Here is a 13800-nt window from a genome sequence, read left to right as displayed (position 1 = left end):
TTTTCTATAAGTCAGCTATGTTTCTTCTGCAAATCAGTTAGCTGATCTGTTTACAAAGGGATCGGTTCACTGTGTGTTTCTATCTTTAGCTGGCAAGCTCAATATCAGCTTGAGGGGGGCTGTAAAGATTCAGAATGTCTGAATCCTGTTATGTCTGAGTCACTGTGTAATAGAGAGTGTCTAACTATGAGTGTATCTTTCACACACTTTTCTTCTTTCCTTTTTTGTTAATAACTGTAACTGACAGATTGTCCTTTAACAGACAATACAGTCTGTCTACAATAGCCTTATAAGGCACTCTCTTTTTTGTTCTTCTTTATCAAAAACTTAATAGTAAAATATTTTACTTCTTCTTTATCTCTAAAATCTTTCAAACACGCTACAAGAACACATGCAACATTATCCATATAAACTAGACATTTTGTTTTGTTTGGGGATGTCCTTCGACCAGTAAGCCTTTGATCTCACATGCTATGGTTTAATTGGAATGGGAGTTGACACTCCGACCTCCCCGACAGTATCAAGGGAACTTTGCCAGGATCAAGTATATTCGGGAGGGTCAAGCATTCTCACAAATTAGATTTGAGTAGCGGAACAATGGAGCCATGGTCACAAAATAGATTCATACACTACAAGAACACATGCAACATTATCAAACAAAGTAGCCACCACATAAATATTGCTTCAAAAAAGAAAAATAGAAAAACCCAGAGAAATACGCACTGGTTTTTCAGGAAAAAAGAAAGAAAATTAAGTTGCATACATTCAAAATTATGATAAAAGCACCACCACACTAATGCCCCTGCAACAACAAAAAGAATCAATTCAAGAATTGAAAATGGCAGTGTATAACCAAGGCGTATTACTATGAACAGAGTGAAACAGAAGACAAGGAAAAAAGCTTGCCATGTGATGAAAGTGTTTCTCAGCGTGGCGTCTCAACGATTGCTTGTGAGCATGACCTCCTTTTTGTATTATAAACGGACTGCCCAAAATAAAGTAATGCAGCCGAAAAATAAACAGTCCATATGTTTACATATGAAGCTTTTGAGTCACGTTTAGCTTTAAGAAACCTCTGAAAGAAACATGCAATGATCTTTAATTAGTATGGCCTTTTCTGCTTTTCACATGTAATATACTGTCCTGCGATTAACAGTCAGGAAGAGGAGAATAGCATTACACTCCGATGCATACAATCGATGGTGAGTTCATCGAGTTCCTCGAAAATCTCGTTGCTGCCCCACTTATGCACAGACTAATTAAGCAAAATAATAGGAATGATCAGGTTTAAAGCATTTCGGAAGATACGACAGGATCAACATATTTGCGCATAACTCAAAAGCCTCAGAGCCAGAGTAATGAAGTTGTTACCTTGACCTGATCATTCTCAGAAGGTACTGTATTCGACTTAAAGTTCCTAGATGCTCCCCTATAGAGCCTTTGAGAAACGAGTCTTCCTACAGCTCCAGGAATAATACTGCCTCCGATCACAAGCCTTATTTTTATTTGAAACGGAGGTAGTATATAAAAGGAGAGAGAGGTCCGTCCCCGTCACGGTTCTGGTGCCTGGTTGAACGCAGCACATCTCTCGCCAACAAAGGAAGGACCGAACGAGGTAGTTTAAGCATAATAAATTGACCTAATGGAATGATCTTCGTCTCTCCTTTTCAGATTAGTTTCATTATTGTTTGATCGATTGATTTTTTCGGTGTTTTTTTTTTTTTTTTGATATGTGCAACTTTTGGGGTTCACATTTTACGGTTTTTTTCTATTTTGCTGTTGGAAGGAGGAGAAGGAGTTAGAAACTATTTTGCTGATCCGGTCTGTCAAACTTTCAATGTTAATTTGAGTTTTTATTCTCATAATCTTATACATGGTATTGCATTAAGCTGATTATCTATTTATTGTTATTATATCCTGCTCAGGGTGTAGTTAAGGTCCAAATTTTTTTGAAATATGAAGCTGAAATTGTAAGGAGGGAGGTCTCGCTAAACAAAAGCTAGAGAGACTCAAAGCTGAATTTATGCGCCTTCAGGTAACTGCTTCTACTTTCCTCTAGCTGATTATTGTCATTAGTATTAGTAGCAGTATCCTATCCATGAACAGTTTTTAATTCCAAGTAAAAATTACAACAATAAAAAAAAAAAAAAACAGGGTTGAGCTTCGCCACATGCTTTCATCTCGTGCGCCATTTCGCTATGAATACTAACACTTACTAAGTTGACATTAATATTCTGTCTTCAGGAACTTTCTGCAGAATGTAAAGCAAAACATGGTGCAGCTGAGAAGTTTACGGCTGTTATTGTGGGTAGTTTTGTTGCAGTTTATGCTTATCATATCTCGCTAGAACATGCAGACTTACAGGCCCTTAAAGAGGAAAACAGGATGGCAAGTTTCTCCCCCCTTCCCTACTATCAGATTCTATGCAACTTTGCAATTTGTAATTTTTCTAATCATTCTTTTTCCTTTGTTTTGCTGCTATAGATATTGGAGCAGAGACGTGGGAGGCTTGCCGATCATTAAGTTATGTGGTTGGGGTCACCTGGGTTCAAGTTCTGGATTATATGCCATGTGCTGAGTTATGTAAGTTATTACTAGGGTGTGGGCATTTTCTCTTTTGTGAATGGGGCAATTCTGGTACCAACTAATTGTATCCTTCCTAAAACTTTATTGAAACAAGATCACACCTCTTCTTTTCTAAGCATTTAAAAATGCTGTTTTAGTCTTCTGTCAACAAATTCACATTATTTAGAATATCAACGAGCCAAATAATTTGGATACCAGAAAACACAGACAAATCTTGAAGTTCCCACGCGCCTTCCTTCGCCGCAAAACAATGACAGGACCCACGCCGAAGGCAAAATAAAAATAGTAATGATCAATAGAAAGCAAATAACATAACATTATCCCGATACATCCTTTCTCCTAGCTCAAGCCGGTGTCCTATCTTGCATCTGACAATTCAAGCCGTCTGGTTGCCCAACAACCAATAAGTTAAATAACACAACATCATCAAGAACCGTCAAACTCATTTTGTACAGAATACCAGATGTATTCTGCACGTGATTGCCAGACAGAGAACTTAACTGATGATCCAATGAGGTTCACTCTTTCACTGTCTCCCCTTTACAAGTGTAGAAAGTTTGAAATTGGATTCCACCCTAAAGCCCATGGTCTTCTATCAGATGGAAGTGCGAAATTGAGCTCAAACATCTCTTTCGAGAGATTGCCACTTTCACAGAATCCTACTAGCTTCGCAACTAATTCTGCACTCTCTTGTATATGTTTAGCATCTTTAGGATCCACCCAAAGCCTGTTTATAAGCTGTAGCTTCCTATGCTTACCAAAGAGCGGAACTTCCCACTTTATGTACAGTGAATCTCGCTCTTCTGCACTCAAGCGTGTAATCAACCTCTTTGCAAGGAATTCCCTCTCCCGCTTCAATGCTCTGACACTGCATTATTCAGAAAAAACTCAGTGAGTATTAGTAGGATTATATTGGAAGAACCAACACCAAGACTCAGCTCATTTTCTTCCTTGCTCCAATTGGAACCTTTTTTATTTTGTTTTTTTGACAGATAATGTTAACAAAAGGGGGTTTTCAAACGGAGGAACATAAAAAGAGCTTGTGAACACACGGATGATAGATATATTAGTACCTTGATGACAGAGACATCACAGGCTCATCTCCTTGTGGGAGTGGACTTGCATTGCCAAGTTCAGCAAAGTGCTGCTGCAACCAAGTTAAACGCCGCAGCTCCACTTCCATATAGATTTGATCAGCTTGATCACCCTTAAACAGCAAGTAAAATTGTGTCCGATGAATGATGGAGACTTGGCATAAGTCCCATAATTCGATGATCTGCTGCCTCTGCTCCCGGAATGTCACTTGGCAAGACACAAGTGGATCCTTTACCTCAGATATATATTCATCATTCTCGATATCATATCCAGCAACTTCATTTGCTTCCAGTTCCAGCACCTAGTGACATATGTTCCACCATATAGGTTAGGGGAGGTCTTATTGATTAACGGAATTAACACAATAACCAATTTACTGACATTTGGACGCAGACCGCAAGTCCCACACTATGACCGGGTGGTAAAATTGACAGTAAGTATTCCAGCCGATCACATCATGGGCCAACTGTATTAAACTGGCTTGAAAGCATGAATAGGAACCTATACAAACCTGGCAAACAAGTAGCTGTTTTTGGTACTGCAGTTTGGCGACACGCTCTTTAAGTTCTGTTACATAAGCCCTTATACTTCTCACATTCTCTTCGGCAGCATTCTGAAACATCTTCTGCATTTTCCGCATGTTAACTGAACTTGAGCGTTGAAAACATGGGGTTCCTTCTCTAGAAGAGATATCACCATCTTCACTTTTGGTTGGGGTATCTTTTTCAGAACCCTGAAAAATCGCACCAGATGCAATATCATCATTCTGGGGATCCTTATTCTCAATCTCCGACTGCAATACCTGCCTAGTTGATGAGATAGGGGAGCATGGAGATCGTATGAGATTCTGTATATTGGGCCTAGTACTTGAGGTCAAAGGCTTCTTCTTCTTCTTCTTCTTCTTCGATTGAGATTTAGATTTGTGATTTTTCTCATTGTTAGGTTGTTGACATTTGTTACTTGGCAGAGACAATACTAACTTGTCTATAGATTTCTGGACATTTTCGAGCTGCTCCTCAAGACCAGCAATTGTGCTTCCTTGTGAATGAAGTTTGGTAATCTCTTCTTTGAGGTTGGCACTGATACTTCTATGAGGTGCAATCACATCTCCAACTTCAACTTCTTTTTGTACTGATCTAATCAAACACATTTCCCTTATCTCTGCTTGTAATCTGGCAATAGTCTCGGCTGCATCCTGATTACCTAATCTATGACAAGCAACCTCTTTCTGTAGTACTTCTAAAGCTCGGTTTGCCTCGTCCCCGAGCTGCTCTTGGAGTTGTTCAAGTTTACGAATTTCATGCATAAGAGTGAACGGAGCAGTCGATGATTGCCTCATGGTTTGCTGGCCCATAGTTATTCTTGTTCTATCTGCACGTGCAATTTCAACCTTCTGCGATGGTGCTTCGGAAAAGGAGAGACACTTTTTCACTCGATTAGGTGACTCCAGTGGATTGAAATCCTGAAGCAGATCAAGAAACGGAAGAAGCGATTTTTTATGAATTGTATCAGTGTGTTTGTGGATGCATGTGCGCGGGTGTGTGTATGTGCATGATGGATAAATACATAGATAGATAGAAAAAGAGATGCATACTAGCTGCTCTTCCTGAAGTTTCCTACGCAATTCTTCTGCTTGGGATTGGGCAAGGTCTCTCTGACGCTTCAATTCTTCAATTTCCATCTCCATCTACGAAATTGAAGAAAAGCAATTTAGTTTGATGCAGGTAAATTCTTGAAACCCGAATCCTTAATTGAGAGGAGCTTTTAAAATACCTGCTGAATCATCAAATCTTTTTCCCTAGATAAAGCATCTGTATCTGAACGCTCAGATGGATCTGGAGTTCTCAGCTCCGCTTCAAGTCTAGCTACTTCTTTCTGCAAGTGTTTGACTAATTGTTTTTCTGACACAACCTGAATAAGCATGTAAATGGGGAGCTAAATAAGTTTATCACTTCGCGGAGGACTAGGAAGATGAGAGGAAAAAAAACCTTTTACTTGTTCTCCATAATCAAATTGAAAATGCAACTAAACTTGAATAAGCAGTAAGAAACTAATACAGAGGGAGAATATGTGAATACCTACGAAAAGACATACGACAAAAGAAAGGCATACCATATTCACTTGAGCGTTGTTCGTGACTTCCTTTGCACGGGTGGCAAAGGAGAGAGTGTTGCGAGATTGTTCGAAGTGACTCATTGCCGGACTAAGTGTACATATGATGGCCGTACGAGCATTCCCACCAAGCGAGTGTTGCAATATGCGTGTGAGTTTTGAATCCCTGTAAGGAATATGGCCACTTCTTTTTCCAGCACTGAGAAGAAATGGTCCAACAAGAAAATCAGTAAGTCAACCATTTTAATGAATCTAAAAGGGAAAAAATCCAAATCGAAAAGAGTAACAGTTGTCAAAAGAGGATATCCCATAAATATATATGTTTCTGGTTTACCACACTGAGTAAGTAAAATGTTCGCAGAAAAACTAGCATTAGTAGCAAGCCATCTCCTTGTTAAAAATATCGAAGGCCACAATTCAGTTACTAATGCAGCGTTCGCGTATAAATTCTTACCTGAGCTTTCTGATTACAGTAGTCAGAGTCATTAGACTAAGGTTAATGTGGCAACCTTCCCTTAGCCTAGCCCCGTCTGCATGTGTCTGAGTAGCTCTTTCACTACCAGCAAGGTCTACAAAGTTCTGCAGGTAAAAAAAGTACTAGCATTAACACAGAATCGAAATTCCCACTGAACTGTGATATGCTGCAATGAGATTCTTACCAAGCTTGCAATGAAAGATCTCACACAATCCGAATTTTCGCGAAGGGTACTCTTAATGGTCTGCATTGTCATCAAAAAAATAAGGAAATGGTCCCTAAATATACATACCAAGATCACCAAGGAGAACAAGATCTAGCCTTTAACTTACAAGTCTTATTATCTGGTGTGATCTCGAACTCGTATCATTCAATGCTGTTTCACCCACCTGCCTTTGTGCTACAAAATATGCAAAATTCCGATTAATGAGAATATAATTTTTTCTAACTATACATTAAGGTATAATGCCCTTGCGAACTTGCAGTCATCCCAGTATATATCTCAAGCATTCACTTTTACCTTCACAGATACCAATCAACTGTCTTAGATGCTGATCGTTACGAGCTGTTTCTTCCACCAGTTTCTCAACAACGGTTCCTTTCTGTAGCATATGAAGAAGAATATGAAAATCCGACCACAAAATAATTATGAACTTGGAAAACACTATTCATAAGGACAAGGCAAATACCTCCGGGTCATCCAATAATTTAAGGCTGCGGCCAGAATCTAAATTTAACAGGTCCCTTACATTCTCGTTATAGATTTCTAGCCCAGAAATTTTAATGGTGAAATCTCTCTCCGGGTTCTGTAAAGCAATGGAAACCAGATACAATAACATTGTTAACAACAGCAATTGGAATTTTCTAGAGTAACATTTTTGAACATCAAGAAAACATCTGTCCTAAATTAACTGTGTTCTACTGTTATCGCGATGCTCTGATCTATCATCCAGTAATCCATTCTCGTAACGTCTAAAACATTTATAATTTAAACTTTCCCTTCTTAATTTAAGACTGAAAGATACTTACATCTAAAATATGGTTATAAATATCATTTACAGCATTGTCTGTTATTCCTCTCATTGTGTAAGTTTTTCCACTGCTAGTTTGCCCATAAGCAAATATTGTTGCTGAAGAAGAACAAAAACAAAAACAAAAAACTGTTAACTCATATCCATAGTTAAAGATAGACACCAGATCAGAATTGTAAATTACTTCAGTGATAACTAATATTACCATTTATGCCTGTCAATGCAGACAAAGCAACATTCTTTACACCATCTTCATACACATTCCTAGTTAAACTAGCAGGTCCAAATACTTTATCTGTCACAAGAAGAATAACATAAAATTTCAGTTATGCGACAATTTCTACTACATCATTCAGAATATATTAGTATGTGTTAATACCAAAAAAATAAGAAGTCGGGGCAATTTGACGCTCCTGCGGTGGCGCCTTGGTTACGATCGTATGGTCGTCAATGCACTCCCATGCTACTTGATCTTTAAGTGATTGTTCCCTTTTATTTAAGGGCCTTAGTCTCACAGTTACAACAATTTTCTCTTCTTTTACTCTGGATCCTCCTGGTGTTGACGCTGGGGTTCTCTCTATCTTTGAAGCCGGTGTACTAGGACAACTTCTACTTGAAGTTGACATTTTTTTAGTGTTCAACTTTATAAATACTTTACGGATTTTTCTTCTAAGCCTCTGAAACCAAAACAGTACATGGCTAAATCATGGTTAGGAACCTCATCAAATATAATCCTACTAGGGTTTGAGCAATTAATGTAAATTGACAAGTAAATTTGATAAATTTCTTCCAAAATGAGGTTAGAGAACAAAAGATTTCGGCACTGGATTGGAACAGAGACCTTCAACTCTTACCGCTTTCAAAATTTAAGATCTGTTTTTATGCATCACTTAAACCCTACAAAATTCGATCACTCAACTTTTCAATTTGTAAGAAGCAGAAACAACTAATCTCCATTAAATACTATCATGATGATTGAATTGCGAAGGATCTTAAGAAAATTGTTGTCAAAAACCCTTAAAAATATTCTTTCCTGAAGAAGTTAAACATAAAAGGGGAAAGTTAAGTTTCTATTTTTTCTATGTTCTAATGAACAAGGAAACTTTGTATTCTAATTGGAACACAGAAAAGAAACAAATTCCACATCTGTGTAACCTGAAAACAATAAAATCTATCTGAAAAATAAAAAGATAAGGTAGAAAACTCACGAAAATCCAGGGGATTTCTGATTGAATTGCTGGATCCAAACCAGCAAGAACACCGTTCAATTTGATCAACAGACAAAAAAAAAAAAAAAAATTGGTAGAGAAATTCGACCAGTTTATAAAATGAAAATTGGTGTGTGCCGTTGGGATGTCGTGAGATGGAGAAATAAGAAGAATAGACAGTGTAATAATTTTAAAAAGAGCGTTTGCAAGAACTTTAACTTTTTCTAAGGTTTTAAATGGGAAAGAGAAATGTTTTAATCAATTTTGAATTTGAAGTTCAACGGCTAGTTCATTTTTCTCAATTCCACTTCTCGGGAAACGATAAAACGCAATATATCGTCTGTGAACGGAAAAGTGAGCTGTGGATTTATTTTCTTTCATTCCTAACTTCTAACAACAAGAATGAGCTGGACAGCTAGAGAAACCGGACCCTAGTTGGTTGGCCGTTCACATCCGACAATATTCCGTAACTTACTCAATCATTTTCCCGTGGGTGAACAAACCAAGGGTCATTTTGACTAAAATTGATAACTGAGTCCTATGGTAAAAATCATAGTATCGTACTAAGAATAAGGGCTATGGAATGAATGAAGATACTCTCATTTTGGCCTAATTTGATGCTGCTATGGGCAGTTATTGTACCCACTTCCCCCAAAATTATTTGTGCACTCACTGGAACGAGTGAGAGATGGAAAGTCTTCACTGAACGGCTAATCTTCATCCGCCCGAGTAAAACGGCTGAAAATGTGCCGCTTAAAGATCATAAACGGCTGAACTTCAGCCTCTTTAATAAAAAAGAACGGGAAACGGATGAAAATTAGCCGTTTGCTATATTTTTCGTCTAGGAGGCATAACATCAGCCGCCTGCACACCCAAATTTTCAAAACCAACGACTCTATTTTCCGCTATATATACGAGCACTCCCAACACCAAATTCACACCAGCTACTTTTCTTTTTCCCACAATTTTTTTTCTCGATTCTTTTTCTTGTACCTAACTAGTTTTCTTTCTTTACAACTATATCTACCTCAAGGACCAAGAAACCTAGAAAGCAACAAATTATTTATACCACGGAGGAAGACATAGCACTTTATGAAGCACATCTTGCAATTACAGGTGATGGTAGTGTAGGTGTTAGTCAAGCGAGAAATCGATATTGGGATCGAATCACTCCTTTATTTGTAGAGAAAACAAAAGGCAATCCGAATGCTAGAGAAAAAGATAATTTAGAAAATCGGATATGTGCAATTAAAAAAGATGTAAAGCAATTCGCAGGAGTTCTCGGAAAACTCTATCGCGGGAAGAGTGGTTGGGGACCCGAAGACTTGGTACGTATTATTGTTTGTTGTTTTACTTATTTTGCTATTAGTTTGGTTTAATTTTTTGTGTTTGCATCGTAGATGGTTCACGCTCGGATAGAGTACTTGAGGATTTATAAGAAACCATTCAACCTTGATGCATGCTATAAATTATACAAACATGAACCTGGTTATGATTACTCAAAATTCACCGATGAACCGCCAACCCAGCCAACTCCACTGGTTGTAGTTGAAGATGTTGACAACAATGATGATATGGAAGGCGGTACTCGTACAAATTGCTCCGTAGTAATTCATTCTCTCTTTTCAGTTCTTGAAGTTGTCTTTCTTGATCTTGAACTTTTCCTCGTAACATCTCGTTCTCTCTTTTTAATGAGCAATCACTCTCTTGTGATCCATATGCATATGATGTTACTTGCATAGGAGGAGGATATGGAATGGTGGGTAGATCATGTGATGTTGAAGCTATGTCATCGCGATTGCGCTTCCTAATCAACTTGCTTTGGCTTTCGGAGTCGATGTCTATCTCTTTGTACAACCCAACCGAGACTTTGATCCATCAACCTGCATAGTCTTCAACACTTGTGACCGTGTAATAATTCTCACAACTCTTCCAAGCTTGGCACTCATTGTAGGCATATCCTTTTACATTTCGCACGTATGCTTGTGGAGGTGGGTTGTGAGGAATTGCAATAACTTGGCGCAAACATCTCTCCCCCAAGTACCTATAACCTTTTTTGTTTTCGGTACTCAAGAAAACACATCTTCCTCTTGATAATTCCAAATTACGATGTATGGCTTCATATTTGGCATGCACACTTCCCTCCCATGGTTGCCATATTGTTGCTTTTATTGATCTAAGGTTTGCTTGCTTACGAGAGATAGACCTTGAGTTTCTACCCAAATCTTCTTGAACTATATCTAATTTATCCTTGTTGAATACCTTCATCTTGGGCCATTCGTCCTTCCAAACCGGTGGGTTGTCTTTAATTGCGGGAACCAAAGTATGAAAATAAAAATAGAACCAATACTACAAAAACAAAAACAAAATGATAAGTAATACCGGACAATATAAAAACATCCAAAGGTTGCATCAAAAAATAAAACAAGGTGAATGAGTAGTAATGCGTACCTCAAACACGTTCCACATGCCATTGAAGGTGTTGAGACGCCCGCTACTAACATCGCCTAAGGCTTTGTAAAGATTATCCAATATGGGACTTCCCCAATCAAACATATGTTTATCTTGTAAATATTCGAACGACACCAACCATCCAACTTTTGTAATGGATCCACTATCCGGAAGAAAAACTTGACCAATTGTCCATAAAAGAAAAACACGAGTAACCTCCTCCCAATATGGTTCTATATCTACACTCCCATCTTCGAATAGTAGTAACCAATCATACATAATACCACATGGAAGACCACCACCACGCTTCAAATACCCCACAATGTCAAGACCCTCCTCTCATGTTTCCTCTTCCTTCCTAATATTGTCTATCCCTATATCTTTCACATCTTGATTTTTATTTATCTTTGCATTTTTTCGAGCATTAATATATGCAACAAATGTAGGCAAATAAACAGAAAGGTAACCCCTAGACAATTATTTATCTTCGTTGTCAGCCCACTCTAAACATTCTAGGTCTTTTCCTTTTCCAACTCCTATACCGGTCAACCAAGTGAAATCATTGGGACTGAAGCCTATTTCAAATTTAGGAAAATCAAATGTGCCCGTAGACTCCCAAAATCTCTCAACAATTGTATCAGTCAGTTTTCGGTCACCTTTTCTAACATCTATTTGGAAGAACCATCTTAATCCGCAATTATGGATGTATTTCTTACACTTTTTATGTCGCCTTACAATCTTATAGATTCTATTGATATGTGTCATTCCACCCCTATATTTGGCTGTAAGAACATTTTCTAGTTTACATACATGCAATGTGTCCCCTTCCATTGAAGAAACCGTATCATAATCCATAGTTTTTTATACTCATAAACAACCATACAAAAAAAAAATCACTAGTCAACAATGATGAATTCAAAATTGGTTATGAACTTAAAACAATCAAAAATCAATAACATTCATGTATCATAATGCAATTTTTGAATTTTGAACTATAAATCATAAACCCTAGTTCAATAAAATTCAATAATCAATCAAAAACGATTCTCAATCCCAAGTCATACGTAGATAAACAAGAGGTAGAGAGGATTATACCTTGGACGAATTTGAGTAATCAATAATCAAAACCTTCAAACAAACAAAAAAAGAAAAAATAATTAGGCAAATTTTTTTAATCCGAAAAAGATAATGAAAACCCTCAATTATGAGTGTAATCGGTTCACCTTTTAGACGCCGATCAATTTGTTACGAGATCATAGCTTATTTAGCTGTTTTTTTTTTCTTTGATGAAATCGATTTTAGTGAAGATGATGGTTAACAGGAAAAAGAGAGGGAAGATGAACAGGGCAGAAGGATTTTGGCGTTGTTTATTAGTTTTTCTTCCAGGCGGCTGAAGTTCTGCCTCTTGGTGTTTTTTAATAATAAAAAAAAAAGAAACGGCTGATCTTCATCCGCTTAGTGTATAATTTTCTTTCCCCGCGGTCACCAACTCACTCTTTCGCTCGTGTCTCACTCGTTTGGGCAGTGAATGAGTGTTAAAAACACTCATTCTATAGCCCTTGCTCTAAAAGAATCTTATTATTGGGGGTCCAAACGACATTGGGCATAAAATAGTAATTCATAGAACTCTTTATCCTGATTTTTTTTATTAGTACTAATTAAAATAATTAAGCTAACTAATTAGTATTAGTGAATGAATTAGGCTAATCAAATAATTAATTTTTTGAAAATTAAAACTTGATTTTCCTGGATTTTGAAGAAGGATAAGGATGACTTTTGTGATTTTTTTTAAAAAAACTTTGAAGAAAAATGATGAAACCCTTTGTCACAATACTCAGGAAAACCTTATATAATTAACTCCCAATACCAATTTTATCGATTCAAATCCGTTAAAATTCCGAGCAAAATCTGAGTTTTTTACGTGTTACAGTTAGGATATGTGTCGAACCATCCGTAAAAAAAGTAAATACGGTTGGCAACTGTGGAACTTCCAGCCGTAAATAAGAATAACAGATGGTAAGTAAAGAACTTCTGGCCCTTATTTGGTCCATAATCACTTGAGCTTGTATTACGGTTGGGTTAACATGTTTAGAAGTCAATTTTCCCGTTCATAAATGATTATGTAAGTTAAGAAATTTAGAATTTCAACATGAATATATACTACGATTGAGAGGTAGTAATACTTTGATTAATTAGACCACAATAAAGCCCATTACATACTTAATAGATCTGCATTACAAAGTTGGTTTTACTAACATCCCTTTCGATTTATCAAGAAGTCTTCGATGATGGAGAATTGAGCTTCGAAGTTGAAATTACAACATTTCTATTTTCTCCATTCCTTCTTAGCTTGAGCTACGACTTCATGATCAGACTCACCTCTAAGTCGAAGTTTCTTGCAAATACGGAGCAAATCCATATATTCTTCCAAATCGGAAATACAATTCAATTCCATCACGGTTATTAGTGTTACCTGTTTCACTGCAAAAATTGTCATAAATCTTACTCAAATGTGATTGACTGACTAAACTACCTTTCTTTCGTTCTTCTCCTCCCCTTTTTGGATAGCATAGTACAAAATTTTTCAAATAGATAAGTCTTCATCCAAAGTAGAGTTGGTTTTATCCTTTGAGTGCATTGCATTGAGTTTGCAGGGGTTTTGGTGGAGATTATTGATGTAGAAGGTGTGATTTTGTTTTCGCTCCATTAAACATATCGAATTCTAAACTTCAAACAAAACAAAATCTTTCGGTTAGTTAGAGATAATTCAGCAAGAAAAACAAAACAAATAATTACTTTTAAACTCATATAAACACCCACACATCGAATTCACATACAGAGA

The 13800-nt window shown here is 37.1% G+C and overlaps 1 protein-coding gene and 1 long non-coding RNA gene across 4 annotated transcripts; one reads left to right on the top strand and one right to left on the bottom strand.

Annotated features, from left to right (window-relative positions):
• The first annotated feature begins 1478 nt into the window (after positions 1–1478).
• LOC113303100 lies at positions 1479–2382 on the top strand. Its single transcript, XR_003337303.1, has 3 exons — positions 1479–1615; positions 1926–2035; positions 2245–2382. It is a non-coding gene; the product is annotated as an uncharacterized LOC113303100 (long non-coding RNA).
• A 118-nt stretch (positions 2383–2500) lies between these two features.
• LOC113303099 (kinesin-like protein NACK1) lies at positions 2501–8699 on the bottom strand. Of its 3 annotated transcripts, XM_026552095.1 has the most exons (16): positions 8508–8699; positions 8154–8196; positions 7679–7976; positions 7505–7594; positions 7298–7398; positions 6958–7074; positions 6789–6870; positions 6601–6668; positions 6453–6512; positions 6248–6372; positions 5794–5992; positions 5455–5592; positions 5276–5368; positions 4193–5143; positions 3660–3982; positions 2501–3454 (listed from the first exon to the last, which is right to left on the bottom strand). In XM_026552095.1, the coding sequence occupies exons 3-16, from the start codon at positions 7923–7925 to the stop codon at positions 3127–3129; spliced, it is 2922 nt and encodes a 973-aa protein (XP_026407880.1). In that variant the 5' UTR covers positions 7926–7976; positions 8154–8196; positions 8508–8699; the 3' UTR covers positions 2501–3126. The 3 variants fall into 3 exon arrangements, with proteins under 3 accessions (XP_026407880.1, XP_026407879.1, XP_026407881.1); XM_026552094.1 differs by lacking the exon at positions 8154–8196; XM_026552096.1 differs by lacking the exon at positions 8508–8699 and having other exon boundaries at positions 8141–8159.
• Positions 8700–13800: the final 5101 nt, after the last annotated feature.

The sequence above is a fragment of the Papaver somniferum genome, chromosome 8, assembly GCF_003573695.1.
Source record: "Papaver somniferum cultivar HN1 chromosome 8, ASM357369v1, whole genome shotgun sequence".
Lineage (NCBI taxonomy): Eukaryota > Viridiplantae > Streptophyta > Magnoliopsida > Ranunculales > Papaveraceae > Papaver > Papaver somniferum.
Note: the sequence above shows the minus strand (reverse complement) of the source record. Positions and strands in the feature narration are given on the sequence as shown.